The following is a 17,910-nucleotide window of genomic DNA, read 5'->3' on the forward strand; positions in this document are numbered from 1 at the left end:
ACGGAAGTCCAGGGAGGTTGAGTGATGCCAAAGTCTGTGCCAGCCTATGCCTGAAAAACACCACAGAACAATCGTTTGGCAAATACTCTTACTCGTAATTAGCACTGTGCAACTGGGTCATGTACCTTATGCAAAAATTGATTAGTATAAAGAGGTCTTGTCTGTTTGCTTTCTGGTGACCTCAGGTAAATGATGGGGAGAACTTAAATATTTTCTTGTTCTTCGTGTAAAGTTGGGAGGGAGAGTTAATTTCCTTATTGCCTAACAACTAAAGACTTGTATATTTTTACGGTGTGGTCAGTTGTAGGGGTGGAAATGTTTTCTTCTTTAGAATGTTGCTCTTAAGTATTTGCATTAAGAACAACGTATTTGTGTCCTAAAAAGGTTCTTTTTTTCTTTTTGAAAGGCCACGTCTATCCTAAATTTCTCTTACATGGGAGCTCGCCTGTGTAATTACCTGTCCCATCATCTGACAATTAGCCCACAGAGCGGCAACTTTCGACAGTTGCTGCTTCAAAGGTCAGTGTGAATATATGAAATTAAGGGGAAAGTTTTAGACCTACTAGAATTCAACCATTCCTTTTTTCTGAAGACTGTAGAAGGTTGCAGGGGAAGGTAGGGAGGACCATTATTTGTATTCTAATATTGTATATACTATTAAAAATTATAGTCCCCCATATCAGTCTTTATTTTTTTTTTCCTGTAATCTCTGCCTTTGGGTTTTAGATGTCTTGGTTTTGTTTTTTGTTTTTTAAAGATTTTTATTTATTCATTTGAGAGAGAGCACAAGCAGAGGGAGTGGCAGACGGAGAGGGAGAAATAGACTCCCTCCTGAGCAGGGAGCCTGATGTGGGGCTTGATCTCAGGACCCTGAGATCATGACCTGAGCCAAAGGCAGACGCTAACCAACTGAGCCACTCAGGTGCCCCTGTGCCTTTAGTTTTGCGCTTAGAAGGCCTTTTCATTTCCCAAGATCTTAAAAATGACCTCTTATATATTTCTTAGTACATCTGTACTTTGGGTTTGAGTGGGTTCTAGCTTATTGCCACAGGTTGAACTAGTTTTTCCCATACCACTTTTTCAAATGATCCATTTCCTTATTGAGTTGAGCTGCTACCTTTATCACACTACATCCCTGTATTGGGGTTTTGAGTCTAGAGTTTAATTATATTCTGTTCACCACTTGTTCTATTCCTATTTTATCATGCTACTAAAAAGCTCCCAATTTTTTAATATCTAGTATGGTTGGTCCCCTTCCCACATCTCTTGGGTAGAATCTCCTTTGCTATTCTTGCATGCTTCTTTTCTCCAATGAACTTTAGACTCAGTATGTGAAATTTCATTGATCTTTTTGGTATTAGATATTTTTGACATGACCTTGAATTCATAAGCTAATTTAGGGAAACTAATTTTCTTATGGGAGTCGTTTTATTCAATAACAAGATTGCCTTTGAGTTTGATAGTTGGTCCATTAGTTCTTTAAAGATACTTTCAGTGGTTGCAAAGTATTCCTTCATGTGGTTAAACTGGACTAGAACAGACTAAAGATCCCAACAGAAGACTCCAGAGACACTTCAAAATTAAGCTTTTGATAGAGATACTTCACATATGTGTGTAAAGGGTAAATTGTGCTGCTGACACCACTGGCTAGCCATTTGTTGGGGGAGAAAACAAAGATGAGTTCTTGTTTCTTTACTCCAAAATATATTTCAAATCTATAAAAAACCCTAAAAGTGCCAACACTAAATACTAAAAAATTGACAGTATTGACAATTAAATCGTAAGTTGGTAAAGCCCTTTTAAGCAAGACATGATATCCATGATAAGTCCGAAACAAGAGATTAAACCTAATTACATATGGATTATAATATTGGGAAGGGTCATAAATTTATATGAAGTAAAAAATAGGGAAATTTATAAATTTATAAAATTTATAAATGTATGACACATGGCAGTGAATGCTAATATGAAAAGAGGGACCTTTTAGGAATGAGTAAGAAAAAGACTTTTATTTTGTTTTTGTTTCAAGATTTTATTTATTAGTGGGAGAGAGGAAGGGAGAGGGAGAGAGAAAGCACAAGCAGAAGGAGGAACAGAGAGAGGGAGAAACAGGCTCCCCTTTGAGCAGGGAGCCCAGCCCAGAGCCCAATCCAAGGACTCGGGGATTGTGACCTGAGCCAAAGGCAGATGCTTAACCAACTGAGCTACCCAAGCACCCTTAAAAAGACCAGTGTTTGGGGCGCCTGGGTGGCTCAGTGGGTTGGGCCGCTGCCTTCGGCTCGGGCCATGATCTCAGGGTCCTGGGATCGAGTCCCACATCGGGCTCTCTGCTTGGCGGGGAGCCTGCTTCCTCCTCTCTCTCTCTGCCTGCCTCTCTGCCTACTTGTGGTCTCTCTCTGTCAAATAAATAAATAAATAATCTTAAAAAAAAAAAAAGACCAGTTTTTAATTTTTTTTTTAAGATTTTTAAAAAATTTATTAGAGAGCAAGAGAGAGAGAGAGCACATGAGCAGAGGGAGAGGAAGAATCAGACTCCCATGCTGAGCAGGGAGCCAGATGTGGGGCTCAATCCCAGGACCCTGAGACCATGACCTGAGCAGAAGGCAGACACTTAACTGATTAAGCCACCCAGGCACCAGTTTTTGTTTTTGTTTTAAGATTTTATTTATTTGCTAGAGAGAGTGAGGGCATGAGAGAGAGCTCACAAGCAGGGGGAGCAGTAGGCAGAGGGAGAAGGAGGCTCCCTGCTGAGCAGAGAGCCCACTGGGGGACTCAGTCCCAGGATCCTAGGATCATGACCTGAGCTGAAGGTAGACGCTTAACCTGCTGAGCCACCCAGGCATCCCAAGATCAGTATTTTAGCAGAAATATTTGGAATGGCTTTAAGTAGGTAAAACTTGGGGAAAATATAAATGACAAAGTTCTAAAAAGCTATTTAGCCTTATCTTGATGAATAGCTTCTGCAAAGGCATGAAATGAGCACTTCTGGGAGGTAGCATGGCAGAAAGGCTAGCTGCTTTTCCCTTGGATTACTCACCCCCGGCTATGCCTTAAAGTCACCCCAGGGACTTAAAATAGGGCTCTAAGACCCTGTCCTCATTCTTTGGAATTCTGATGTAGATGGACTGAGGTGGAGCCTTGGATTTTTTAAAGCTTATCAAGTGATTGAACTCCACTGTTCCACGTCTCTTCTGACTACCCCATCTGTGCTTCCATAATATTGTAATACTGGCAAAGATACTAATGGAAGTGCTAGGCCTTTAGCAAGTAAAAAGCAAGGTATAATTCTATTAACTTTAGAAATATTTGTGTATTTTGAAAAGTTACCTGTATAGCAGTTATCTCTGGGTTTTACAACTTTGTTTTTTATTTGTTTCTGTTTTTAACCTTTCTGAGATAAGCATGCATTGCTTTTCTAATTGAAAAAACTTTTTAAAAGTTTAAACTGTTTAGAGGTGTAGGTCCCTTTCCTCTAGATAATCAATGAGCTACAAGGGTAGGGATTTACTTTTGCTTTGGATGAATAGATCTTAATGTATAATCTAATAGTCATTGCATTTATAAAACAAAAAGGTCATTTCATCCAAGCTACCAATAAAATAAAAGAGTAGCCAGTAAGGTGCTTGGATAACTAAACTGGCATTAATTAAGTTGTCCTTTATATTATTAGCCAGAATGTTTCATTTATAGATATCCCAGCTTTTTTTTTCTGATGAATAATTAATGTTTAGGCAACAACAAATGTCTTATCATATCTGACTCAAACGAGATGTTGCTCATTTAATATAGCTTATAAGCTATAGGCCACGTAGACACGATAAATTATCTTGGGTTTATGGTTGATTCACAGATTGACCCGAGGTAAATTCTTGGTAAGCAGTGACTTCTTTTTCCCTTAAAAAATTTACTGTTTTTTTCCAAAACCAACCTCAACTGATTCCTTATACATGGAAGCCATTCAGTCTTCATAAACCCCTCTTTTTGTCTTTAACAGAACTGTCAACAGTCAGCTTTACAAAACACATAGCTCTCCTAGAATTTTTTTCTGCCACCTGATCAATAAAGATAAGAAATATTTATCGCCATATTGGTAAACATTTAAAGTACATTTAAAAAATCCTTTTTAATAACAGCTGACTCCGTAATTCACTGACATAGGCAATGACAGGTTTTTTTTTTTTTTTTTTTTTTTTAAGATTTTATTTTATTTATTTGAGAGAGAGAGACAGTGAGAGAGAGCATGAGCGAGGAGAAGGTCAGAGGGAGAAGCAGACTCCCCATGGAGCTGAGAGCCTGATGTGGGACTCGATCCCGGGACTCCAGGATCACGCCCTGAGCCGGAGGCAGTCGTTTAACCAACTGCGCCACCCAGGAGTCCCATAGGCAATGACAGGTTAACCGTGATTGTTTTAGATACTTTCTAGGATGGCAGATGGGCCAAGTCCGGGGGAAATAAAGCTAGGGAAACAAAGTTATTTGACTCCTTTGGTCTCTGGATATTAAGACCAAACTCATTGCTATCTGTTTCTATGTGAATTTCAGTTGGGGTCTTTTTTCTCCATTTCTCTGATTTGTATAACGGAAATTATTAAGGATAATGGGCTTAATACGACTTCATTTTATTTTCAGCTTAGCTGGAGACCATCTATCTATATATCTATATAAAGATGTGTTTCAAAGTTCATGTAAAAGAGTAGAACATTTACAGAGACAATTTGAGTAAAAACAGTGCTTTTAAAAGAAATATATAAAAAAGTGCTTTTTTTTTTTTTTTTTTTTTTTTAAAGGTTTTATTTATTTGACAGAGAGAGATCACAAGTAGGCAGAGAGGCAGGCAGAGAGAGAGAGAGAGGAGGAAGCAGGCTCCCCACAGAGCTGAGAGCCCGACGTGGGGCTCGATCCCAGGACCCTGGGATCATGACCTGAGCCGAAGGCAGAGGCTTTAACCCACTGAGCCACCCAGGCGCCCCAAAAAGCTGATAAAACAAAGATGAGGCATTTTCTTTCTTTCCAGTGCCAGTACGCAGTGAACCTCATGAAACCTGTGTTGCTTAAAGAGATTACAAACTTGATTCCATAAGAATAGGTGAAAATAAACCCATTAGTTTCTTAAAACTAGGAATTTTCATATGAAAAGATGATGCCTGTTCTGGTCTCTACGATAGACAGGAACACTTTCTACTCCAGAAAGTCAGGGCATTATTGGTGCATGGTGCTTGTCTCTGTATTGCTTGTGGACAGCGAACCCGCCAGCTGGTCATCCTATTTGTTCAGAAAATAAAGCAGTGTGTGGCTCTAAAAGGTGTGTCTTCCTTAGATGTCGGACCGAATATGAAGTTAAAGATCAAGCTGCAAAAGGCGACGAAGTGACTCGGAAACGATTCCATGCGTTCGTCCTTTTCCTGGGAGAGCTCTATCTCAACCTGGAGGTGAGGAGAGATTGTTCTAAGTCCTGACAAAGCGTGGGAACACAAACTGATGTGGGGTGGAATAGGGCCGGGTGAAGCGAGAGGAAGAGATGGTGCCTCACTGGCCACTCAGGGCAGCGCCTGCGTTCTAATGGAATGTCCCGTCATGTTTGTTTCTCCTGTTTGCAGGGAGGCTGCGGGGAAGTAGTTACTGGGAGTTTTAAAAAGTCTGTGTACTTTTGGAAAGCCATGGTTTCCTTACAAGTGTAAGCTCTTGAAGTACAGATAATCATACCTGTTTGAATTCACACGTTTCGTGTGTTGACTTTCAGGTGGTGGCTCAAAAGCAGCACACTCTGCAGAACACACAGCTTTGAGTTGAAAGGGCAGGGCGGGCACTAGAGTATCTAAGGTTCTTCCCACCCTAGTTCACCCAGGATTGTTCTTCTTGGTCCTGTTTTATAAATTAATCTTCTACATTAAATGCTTTTGTTCAAAGTCTGTAGCTAAACACGTTTGTAAATTAGTGGTATATTTGGGTATATGTTAGTAGGCAAGTAAGTGCTGAATATTACTTTGTAATGGATTTGCTTGATTTTTTTTCCTTGACTAGTTAATCCCAGAGATAGGTTATACCTTCTTTAACTTTGATTTGAAAACTTAATTGTAAACACTGCTGAAAGGACCCTGGAACCCACCACCAAATGTGCATCTCAGTCAGTGCATCTAAAAAGTCCCTGTCCAATCTGGTGCCTAATTTACTATCTCATTTTACCATAGATGGACCTTTTTTTTTTTTTTTTTGGCATTGTGCTTTTTTTTTTTCTAAAGTAGGGACCATTCCCAGCATGGAGCTCAAACTCCCAACCCTGAGATCAAGAGTCGCATGCTTTGCCAACTGAGCCAGCCAGGTACCCCTGGATGGACTTAATTTCTTAAAAATTTCATCCATTACTCTTTCAGTTTAATTTTTATATAAGCCAAAATAAGAACATTCCTCTAAAATGTGCTGTAAATGGAGAGTCTTTTAAGAATGCAGGTGTTTCCTCTGGATGTAATGACGCCAGGTCTGTGGGGAGTGTAAAGTCGAGGTATGGCTCCCAAGCCTATGGCTCTTCTGGCTGGAGAGCTAGCTTACTTAGACGATTCTGATGCAGAACAGTATTTTTAAATAGTATAAAAAATAAGAAAATGCTGCATGTTCCAAAAAGGGTGGTAGCTTAATCGGCCTGAGAATGCTTTATGAAGCAATAATTTATAAAGGTGACTTACGTTATCCTGATCATATGTTCTGTGTGATAAATGGGAAATTTTACCTGTAGTTTACTGGTTGTATTAGAGATCTTATATACATGTAAAATAAGTCTAATTTTGTGAAGATAACAGAGCATTTCTGATTTTTGTATTAACTTAAAACACTTACTTTGCTAACACGTTAGACCATTTATTTATCTGTTATAATATTTTGGCATCGTTGCTTCTCGTTTTCTTCTGTCCCAAAAGATCAAGGGAACAAATGGACAGGTGACAAGAGCGGATATTCTTCAGGTTGGTCTTCGGGAGTTGCTGAATGCCCTCTTTTCTAATCCTATGGATGACAACTTAATTTGTGCAGTAAAATTACTAAAGGTAGGTTTTATGTATGTTTTTCTTAAAATTAATCTTTCTACCGCATTTATGATTTAAAGGAAAGTATAGTATGCAGTGAATTCAAGATTAAATTTTTACTTTAAATATTGACACTTAGCTTTGCCCTTGAATTTAAACATTGGAAAGACAGTATGTACTGATTTTTAGATTTTATTTTTTTGAGAGAGCATGCACTAGTGAGACGGGGGGGCAGCAGAGGGAGAGGGACACGCAGACCCCATGCTGAGCACAGAACCCGACATGGGCCTCAGTCTCATGACCCTGAGATCATGACCCAAGCCGAAATCAAGACTTGACACTTAAACAACTGAGCCACCCGTTCTCCCCTGTACTGATTTTTTAAATATGAAAATGTAAATTTAGAAGCAAAAAAATGGAAGTCCTTCACCCTTTGTCTCTAAATTTCTTTTCCTTCCTTTCCCATGTCTGTATTTGTGCCCTCATAAAATCACCCTTTTTGTGGCTTTTTTATTATCTAACAACGATCTTAGATTTTTGCGTAGCCCAAAAGATTTCTCTTTCTTCAGTAACTTCACTTCTGTATGTGCAGTTGTTTATGTAGGTTCAATTCCTACACATCTGGTGGGCCAGTGAATATCGTATAGTTTATTTTGAGAAGTAATGTCACGTTTCCCTTCTAAATGCCAAACTGGTATGTGTTTGGTTGTTGTCCTACTGACAGTGAATAAGTATACTGCTTTCCCCATATTCTTATCGGTGATGGATATGATCAACCCGGGATTGTTTTGTCATAGGTGACGGATGAGTAAAAACAAAAATCTCATTTTGTGTTTTCCTGATCATTTGTGAACTTAAGCATTTCTTCATGTTTGTTAGCCTTTTTTTTTGTTTCTATGAATTAGTGTTTTATATCTGCACATCTTTTTCCCCTGAAGTTTGTATTTTTTTTTTAATTCAGAGCTTCCATACTTTCTATGTATTTCAAAAAGTAAAAGGTTGATTAAAATTTTATAGCCTAACTTCCATAGAGAATATACCCTATAGTCATTGACACATAAAACCGTGATTCAGATTCTGCTTTAATTTCTCTCAATCAGAAAAAACAGGGTTTTAGAGATTCCTGACTGTTAGGTGGTGGAGAATAATTCGGGATATTTAACTTACCAAATACATTTTATTCAAAGAATGCTTGAACTGCTACTAATAATTTTCTAATAGAACTTACGTACTTTACTGAATTCCTTATTTTACTGATTATCTGCTTTTTTTAGTTGACAGGGTCGGTTTTGGAAGATGCCTGGAAGGAGAAAGGAAAGACTGATATGGAAGAAATCATTCAGAGAATTGAAAATGTTGTCCTAGATGCAAATTGCAGCAGGTGGGTAGCTAGCCAGCAGAGCTCAATTTCTTTTTCTGTAGAGATTGTTTTTCGTCTGTTATATATGCTATAAAAGAGTTTATATATGCTATAAAAGAGTTGAAATCTTACAAATCTACAGAAGTATGTTTTCTTCAAAGGTATTTGGCTGTGTTCACCTGACCTTTTTTGTTCAGTTGTATTTATAAATTGAAAAGGTTAAGATTTTCCTATGGTGAGATAGGAGTCCATTGAAAAGTAAAATGATTCAGACTTTAAATTGTTCAGTAAATACTTGGATAAAGTACTGTTTTAAGTCCAGTTGGAAGCATAAAAATGCAGGATAGCCAATGCCTTTAAGAACCATGTAGTCAGAGTTAGATGAAACAACTTTCAAGGCTGCTTAAAAAAGGTTATGTCAGTATAGCAAATGTCTAAAAAATCAAAGCACTTAGATGCGCATGTTAAATTTATGAAACATAGTTTTAAGACTCTGTGGTATTCTAGAGTCTGACAACACTTTGGTGGATACCCTTAATTCCTTTTCAACTTCTTTCCGCAGAGATGTGAAACAAATGCTCTTGAAGCTTGTAGAACTCCGGTCAAGTAACTGGGGTAGAGTTCATGCAACCTCAACATACAGAGAAGCAACACCTGAAAATGATCCTAACTATTTTATGGTATGCCAGCATTTGCATTTTAAGTTTTGTTTATTGCTTGGATCCAATTTCAGGAACTTCTGGATAAGGTACATAAAGGTATTCTCAAAAAAAAAAAGAAAAAAAATCTCAGAATTTAATGCCAGTAATTCTTTTCATTGGCTTAGGGTCACATGGCAGCCGGGAGGCCAGGTAAATAGAGGAAGAAACATGGAATCTCTAAGGAAAGGGTAGATTAGAGAAAGATCCATTGACTGGAAAGGGAAATCGGTGACTTGAACAGAGTTGTGTGGGATTGTGGAAAGAAGTTTTTCCAGGGAATTTATAACCAAAGAGCTGCATGTCACACTTTGACTTTGCACTTTATAGTAAATTAAGAAAATAAAAGCGATCCCCATACCAGTAATGTCCTGAAGCTCCTGACATGACCAAACCTAACACAACAATGGAGAAATGCTCCTAAGACCCCAGCCTTGGAAATTCCTTAAAAAATGGTGGGGAGGGGAGAATCACAAGTAAAAATAAGCTGACACAAGGCTAAATCACAGCACACAGCAAAACAGTTCATCATGAGTGCGACCAACTAGACAGCAGGGTTATAGCCATAGGAACTTGAGAAAATAGAATAGAATTCTGAAAATCATAGACTTTTCCCAATGAGATGAAAATGGCTATCAGGAAGCTAGTTTCTCGTGCGTGCCTGCATTATTGAGTGCAGATGAGTGACCTTAGCCAGGCCTCATTAATTAATATGCTTTAAAAAAATCAGTTTTGAAATGCTTACGTATTTGTATCACTTTGATCCATCCTAGAATGAACCAACATTTTATACCTCTGATGGTGTTCCTTTCACCGCAGCTGATCCAGGTAGGCCGTTTCACAGGCTTTGCCCCCGATTTCTTGGTAATCTCGTGAATTCCAGAAAACCATACCCTCGCCAGTGCGGAGTTGCAGCTTTTTGAAATGGGCACATTGTTCTAAGATGAGGGTAAATGTTTTTCTCCTATAAAATATTCTTTACAGGGACAACCACTTTGAACCATTTCAAATGGAAAGTCTGACTGTACAGTGTTTTAAAACACACAGTGGGTCAGTGGGTTGGAAGAATCCCTCAAACACAACCATTTTTGTTATATATTTTCTCTAATAATTTCATTTTTATACTGTAAGCTTTCAGGTAGTTAAGATAGAAGGGGAAGATGGTTCTAGCTCAACCATCTTCTAGTTGTTCTAGTACAACAGTCATTACTGTGGGTTAATACTTGCAGATACTAAAATTATGGGTTTCGTTAATAGTCAGTAGGTCAAAGTTAATTAAAATCTAAATCTCCGCACACTTCCTCTTCCAGAAAAGGGCCATTTATAGAAAGATTGCTTTAATTGTGATAAATGGGACTACAGTATGAGCAAGGGAAAATTTTCCCATTTGATGAAAATTAGAACCATTTGTTCGGAATTTTCCCGTTCGCTTCTTCTGGATAGAAGGCACTGACTATCCGGTTCCTAAAAGAAGGTGGAAGGAAGTACTGCTTAACTTTCAACTTTAAATTCTGAAACACTCAAAATATAAAAATCACATGGGACACTTGGGTGGCTTAGTCTTTCGGACATTTGACGCTTGGTTTCTGTTTGGGTCATGATCTCGTGGTTGTGGGATCAAGCCCTGTTGGGCTCCCTGTGGGGAGATTTTTTAAATATCTTAAAATATATATATTTATGTATATAATTGTTATATAAACTACAAAAAACTGACTTTGATTCACTATAAAGGATAAACCAATGTCATTTTGCCAGATTAATGCACACTTTGGGTGTTTTTAAAGAAATAAAACCCTACAGATAACTAGTAAACCACTTTGTCTTATGACCCAGCCCTGACCCCCCACCGCCAGTCCTTCCATTGCTTCCCTCCCAGACGTAATTACCATCCTGAAGTTGGGGTCATTGTGATGTCTTTTTACTTCCTATGGGTCTATAAACAGTGTAATATCACACAGTAGCAGGAACCTAAATGGTATCTTACTGTGCACATCTTTTGCAACTTATTTCTTATTCAGTTTTTTTGTTTGCTGTTTATTCACATTGAAGTATATATAGCTTTGGTTCATTTTAAATGCCAAATAATACTGCACTCAGATGAAAGCACCGGTTATAGGTCCCTATTTAAGGGTAGTTGGATGGTTCACACTCGTTACTAGAGACAGTACTGTACAGACCTCTTTAAGTAGTCCTTGAGCTTGTGCGAGAGGTTCTTCAGGGTGAAGAAGTACAGTTACTACATTGTAAGTTATGTGCATCTTCTGCTTCACTAAATGTTGCTAACATGCTTTCCAGTCTGACTATACCACATGATCTGTCCCCAGCAGAATGGGAGGGTTCCTGTTTCTCATCCTTGGCAACAGTTATTACCAGACCTAATTGTTGTCAGTTAGATTGTACGAAATTGTAGATTTTCATTTCCTTTCCTACTGATAATGAATTTCTTTTCATGTTTCTCTCGACAGTTGTTTTCTTTCTTTTAAGAATTTGCTTAGTTGTAGTCTTTGTCCATACTTCTCTTGGATCACATTTCGTCTCTTAACTGGTTTGTGATTCCTTACATAGACCAGAAATGTCTCTGGGCTTCTCCCAGTATATGCTGTCTTTCCATTATGTTTGTCTAGTCTTATAGAAGCATCGAGTTTTCGTGCAAATGTATTTGTCTTGTTCCTGCTCTCTTTGGCTGAGAATGTTTCCGTATTACCATCAAATTCCATTTTCTTCTTATCCTTTTTTTTTTTTTTTTAAAGATTGTTTATTTATTTGGCAGAGATCACAAGGAGGCAGAGAAGCAGGCAGAGAGAGAGGAGGAAGCAGGCTCCCTGTTGAGCAGAGAGCACAACTCGGGACTCAATCCCAGGACCCTGGGATCATGACCTGAGCCAGAGGCAAAGGGTTTAACCCACTTGAGCCACCCAGGCGCCCCATAATTCTATTTTCTTCTGGAAGTCTTTGATGCTTTTTGTATTTAGGTCTTTAATCCATCTGGCTATTTTTATGTGATATAGTGGGAATTAAATATTCCATGTTCTATCTTTGCAGCAACTGGTATTGAGTTATCCATCCTCTCTTCTCAGTGTAATGTCCCTCTGATGTGTACCGTATCCCTCCTCTCTAAACTTTGATCTTACTCCTGTGTCTGTGCATGTGGACCTTTTGTCTGTCTTAATACCAATACTACAGTCTTAATTACTACTTTCCTTTATATCTTGCTGTGTCTGGTGAGACAAATTTTCTTATTCTTCAAAGTTACCTTGAATCATTTTGGTTCTTTGTTCTTTGTCTGTGTCTCATTTGTTTAACCTATTTGTGTTTTTTGTAGGCTTTTTTGTAACTCTTGTTTATAGAAGTTTCTAAACATGCTTATTTTTGTCTCATGTTTTTGTTCTATCTTTTAATTCTAACCCTGCTATTTTTATTATCACGTAATTTATTTTGATCTTTTTTTATTGCAATCTGATATTTAACGGTCTTAAAGTTTTTTTGGAAGGGATCTCAAACTTACAGAAAAATTACAAAAGTAAAAATTATACAAAGAATACCTGTCCACCCATTACTCAGATACACCTTTTGTTAACTTTTATTCTCTTTGCTTTATCGCTTTTTGTGTCCACACTTTTCTAAGCCATTTGAAGTTAAGTTACGTATATTGTGGCCCTTTGTGATTAATTTCATGTTTTAACTGCTTTTTTTTTTTCCTTCACAAAAACTTATGGCTTGGGTTATGGTAACATCTATCCCTGCCAAGGAGCCACTGGGGTAAAACTGACTTGGAACAAGTTTTTATTTGTCATATGTGGGTAGTAGAAATTTAAGGTGTAGGCCCATTATTACAAATTCTCTGAGGAACCTGTTTCTTCAGAGTACTATTGTTCCCACTTCAAACCCAAGAAAAGACAAGCAAGCTTCTTTGCTGTCTCTCTTTGCCACCAGAGTGTTTTCCATTTTGTTTTCTTCCTGGTCCACCTCTTGCTTGAGATACCTACCCTTTGATGGGCCGTGATTCATGTAGAGAGAGGTGGGTGCATGGACATGAATTCCATCTCCGTTTCACATGGACCCAAGACCTTGCTTACTGACCTTCTGTGGGTTTTTAAATCCAAGCCTCTTTATTACCGAGAGCATGTGGTCTGACAGCCTCCTGGCTGGAGTAGTTATGTATGATTTTCAATTCCCTTTTTGTTGGTCATCAAGGGACTTGGGTTTTCTTTTTTCTGAACTCATCTGTGCATTTTAAAGAATGTTTGTCTTAATCTGTTACCTCAAGTATTTGTTGCAGGAGGTTCTACAGTTAAAATTGTCTCCAGATTGCCAAAATTGGATGTCAGAATATCACCAATCCTTTAAGCTGGAATTAGCTTTATAGAGACTGGTAATCTTGGGGGAAATATGGTCTAGCATAATTGTTGAAATTTGAGGTAGCTGTTCACAGGAAACCCAATTTTAAGGTAACTAGTTTTAATACATACTGATTGGTTTTATTATTCAGAGATAAGTACTCCAAACGGACATGCTAATCTTAAAAGATACTCAGTAACTCTGCCTAAGACAGTTGGCAGATGGAGAGCTATAAAATTACCCGTATTGCCTTGGAAGAATCCAACCAAGGGAAAGTTTATATAGCTGAAACATTTATCAGGTAGCTACCTTCCAGCTGTCTCTCAGGGAAGAAAAGAAAATCCCCTGTGCTCAGAACCTTTGCTAGGTTAGCTAATCTGATTGAGAAACAGGGGCTAGTGGCTGTTAGCTGGTAGCTACCTAGCTCACTTTACTTCCGTGGGAAAGAGTAAGGGGAACCAGAGGTCAGCCTATTTGATTAAAATCCTGCCTTGTGGAAGGAAGAATAGGAATATGGAAAAACATGTTCTTTCCCAACAAGATAGATACATAAATAGGTAGATAGGTGTATGTGTGTGTATATGTATACACACACACACACACACACGTATCTGTATGTATTTGTATACACACACACATATATATAAATTTAGTTTTATGGGAAAAAGCAGAGAGTATCAGCGGCATACACATTGGCTGTGACATGTGCTCTGGTATATCTACAGTGGCCTTGAATTGCAACATTTAATTAGGAGAATAGTACAATTAAGATTTAAGAGCACACAGGTGGCAAAAGCAAGCCAATTAAAATAGAAGTTTTGTAAAAGCTATTAAATATGCAACTGGAAGCTTCCTGCTATTTAAATGTTGGATCTACTTAAAACTAATATTAAAAAGCATTTTTAGGATAACTGGCTATTTTATGACTTTTGTCAGCATTCAATTTAAAAAAATTTTTTTTGTAGATTACCAAGAGAAATACCAAGAGTTACTTGAAAGAGAAGACTTTTTTCCAGATTATGAAGAAAATGGGACAGATTTATCAGGGGCTGGTGATCCGTAAGTTCTTTTTAGCTGTTAACTTTCTTTGTGGTCATTCTATGACCATAGTGTGTCGATGGAGTTTAGATTAGAAAAAGGCAGACAAAGAATGTGCATTTTGATTTGATGGTGTTATAGTAGTATGTATGTGTACTTGCTTGCCAAAAATTTTCAGGAAATTGTATTAGAAAACACAGACTATGATTCTGAAAATGTATATATATCTGGAGGGGGAAAACTAAAATAGTGGTATACTCAAGCATAGTTTTGTAAAAAAGATTCAGTTTAGCTCTAGTATTGTCAGATCTTAGGCAAACTATGCCTGTTCTTCCATCTGTAGAAATAGTTGACCCCTCTTTGAGTTCTTTTCAGAACTAAGTGAAAATACATATATACTTAGAACCACATCCTGGCAGACAGTAAAAGACTCAGCTCTTGGCTGTTTAAGGTTGAATTAAGATTAAAGAGAACATGGGTCACCACATAGCAGTGTTTGGATTGATGGAAAGGTGTGAGCTGCAGTCCCATTCACATCTTTGAATCCCTACCTGCTATTCTTTGTAATAAAGGAAACTTCCACTACTCCCTTACCATCAGATTGCATTACACCAAGTTATAGAAGAACCAAGAACTTATGAGGTTTAGCCCCCCAGCTCTCTTAGCACTTTATGTGAATTTGGACCAGTTACTTAGGTTCTCTTTCTTCTAAGTGGAGGAGGGAATAAATTAAATCTGACTTAATTTTTCTTACATCTCATCTGTCATGTATGTTGTAGGTTGAAAAAGTAAACCACTTTTAGTCTCTCTCCCATCTAGGTACGTTTATAGGTCTGTTTGAGATCTAATGTTACCACATATTTTTTAAAATTATAATTTAAAGATTTTATTTATTGTCAGAGCGAGAGAGAGCGCATGCACAAGCAGGCAGTGTGGCAGGCAGAGGCAGAGAGAAGCAAGCTCCCTGCTGAGCAAGGAGACAGATGCGGAACTCAATCTCAGGACCCTGGGATCATGACCTGAGCCAAAGGCAGAGGCTTAACCGACTGAGCCACCCAGGCATCCCGTAATGTTACCATGTTTTTATATGTTAGTTTAATTTAAAAAATAAATGGGGATGTAAGGACTCAAATCCAATTAAGAAAAAGGTTCAGCCCTGTCAGGTATACCACTGGAATACACAGTGGTATTCCAGTTCAAGCTGTTCTTGGCATTGAATTTCAGGTTGTCCTCTGAAATTCTGCTTGGTACTGCTTGGTAAACATTACATGCTGTTGCCCCTGATACACTTGTGGCTGTTTTAACACATGTACTGGACATGGAGGAACAACGAGAAAAAGATCCATCGGCAGTTGATAGGATTGGCAAGATAGTTTTGTCATACATGTAGATGGAAGGGATTATTGTGGGGTGGGGAGACCCTATAGACATCTTGTTATTGGAGAGGTAAAGTGTAAAAAAGGGAAACGACGGGCCTCTGGATGGCGCAGTCATTAGGCACCTGCCCTTAGCTCGGGTCATGATGCCAGGGTCCTGGGATTGAGCCTCCCGTTGGGCTCCCTGCTCCCTGGAAAGCCTGCTTCTCCCTCTCCCTCTCCCCCTGCTTGTGTTTCCTCTCTCACTGTGTCTTTCTCTGTCAAATAAACAAAATCTTTTAAAAAATAAAAGGTGGGGGTAGGATTTGGAGTCAGATTGTGGCTGTGCCACATATTTAACCCAAATCTTAAAAACAGTATTTAGTTAACCTCCTTCCAGAGTCTTTTTTCTTTTATCTCTAAAATGGGGATGATAGGGGCACCTGGCTAGTGCAGTCAGTAGAGCATGTGACTCTTGATCTTAGGGTTGTGAGTTTGAGCCCCATGTTGGGTATAGAGATTACTTAAAAAAGAATGGGGATGATAGTAATACCTGTCTTTTTAAGATGGCTATGGGTATTCAGTAAAAATACATATGTTTAATCCTTAATGGGTTCTTTAAAATTTCTACCCATATTTAACTGTGGAAAGCTTTGCTTTTCATCATTTTAGACTTCCTAATATTTGGGAAAATTCTGAGATAGATGATTTTGAAGTTAGCTTCTTGTTAAGAAAGTGATTCCAAATAGATGGAATGTGACTAAATTGTCATTTCAAGAATACATCTTCCTTCCTTCTTTCCTTCATTCCTTCCTTCCTGATTTGACAGCACAAGCAGGGGGAGTGACAGGCAGAGGGACAGGAGAAACAGGTTCTCCACTGAGCAGACAGCCTGACATGGGGCCCAATCATTACCTGAGCCGAAGGCAGAAAATTAACCGACTGAGCCACCCAGACACACCTATCATTTTTTGATATTAAGTAGATAGAAAATAGGGGCACCTGGACCTGGGTGGCTCAGTCTGTTAAGCCTCTGCCTTAGGCTGAGGTCATGATCCCGGGGTCCTGAGATAGAGCCCTAAATTGGGGGGGGGTGTCTTTGCTCAGCAGGGAGCCTGCTTCTCCCACTTTCTCTGCCTTTTGCTCTCCCTGTTTATGTTTTCCCTGTCAAATAAAGTCTTAAAAAAAATAAAACTTTGCATTATTGGAGGCGAATGGCATATCCGAAATTATGTTCTAATTTTAATGTGATTAAGGTGAAATTATGAACATACTGTCAGTCTTGAGTCCCCAAATTTATATATTGAGACTTTGAATTCACTTTTAGATTAGGTTAAGAATTTAACATATGGGGGGGAAGAAAAAGAATTTAACGTATGTTGGATGCCTGACTGCTCAGTCAGAAGAGCATGGGACTCTTAAATCTTGGGGCTGTGGGTTTGAGCCCCACATGGGGTGTAGAGATAAACCTAAATATTTTTTTTAACGTATGTCTAAAAGGATAACAGAAGCTTAATTTCAAACACAAGACACTGAGAATCCAGTGTAAAATATAACTCCTCAGATTAAGCGTTTGTTTGGAGGACTGACATGTATATAATTCTGAAAAGTGCTTGCATTCTATAACAGTCTAAGAAAGTTATGTCACCATACTTTTTTGTGTGGCTTAGCATCTTTGATATTTCTGAATTGAAAAACATGAAACTTATGAGTCATCTTTACTTCTTTCATAGATACTTGGATGATATTGATGATGAGATGGACCCAGAGATAGAAGAAGCTTATGAAAAGTTTTGTTTGGAATCAGAGCGTAAGCGAAAGCAGTAAAGATAAATTTCAACACATCAGTTTTATAAAGCAGTTTAGGTTATGGTGATTTAGCAGAACACAGGAAAATGTGTCACACTTATACCAAATTAAGGATGTTGAGTTATGTTACTAATGTATGCAACTTTAATTTTGTTTAACACTATCTGCCAAAATAAACTTTATTCCCTATAACTTAAAATGTGTATATATATATAATAGTTTATTATGTACAGTTAATTCCACTGTTTTGGCTGCAATAAAATCGATTTTGAAATAAATGAAATGTTGAAAGTAAA

General features: G+C 38.1%; 1 protein-coding gene across 4 annotated transcripts in view; it reads left to right on the forward strand.

The window, feature by feature from the left end:
- Positions 1-17,910, forward strand: part of PAIP1 (poly(A) binding protein interacting protein 1) — a 32,207-nt gene extending 14,297 nt beyond the window's left edge. For all 4 annotated transcript variants that reach the window (XM_044232275.1, XM_044232266.1, XM_044232247.1 and 1 more), the window contains exons 4-11: positions 407-519; positions 5,318-5,429; positions 6,912-7,037; positions 8,291-8,397; positions 8,939-9,056; positions 9,848-9,902; positions 14,378-14,471; positions 17,539-17,910. In XM_044232275.1, coding sequence (XP_044088210.1) covers positions 407-519; positions 5,318-5,429; positions 6,912-7,037; positions 8,291-8,397; positions 8,939-9,056; positions 9,848-9,902; positions 14,378-14,471; positions 17,539-17,632 — 819 coding nt within the window. In that variant the 3' untranslated portion in view covers positions 17,633-17,910. The remainder of the gene's footprint in view (positions 1-406; positions 520-5,317; positions 5,430-6,911; positions 7,038-8,290; positions 8,398-8,938; positions 9,057-9,847; positions 9,903-14,377; positions 14,472-17,538) is intronic.

The sequence above is a fragment of the Neovison vison genome, chromosome 1 (assembly GCF_020171115.1).
Source record: "Neovison vison isolate M4711 chromosome 1, ASM_NN_V1, whole genome shotgun sequence".
In the NCBI taxonomy this organism is placed as follows: domain Eukaryota; kingdom Metazoa; phylum Chordata; class Mammalia; order Carnivora; family Mustelidae; genus Neogale; species Neogale vison.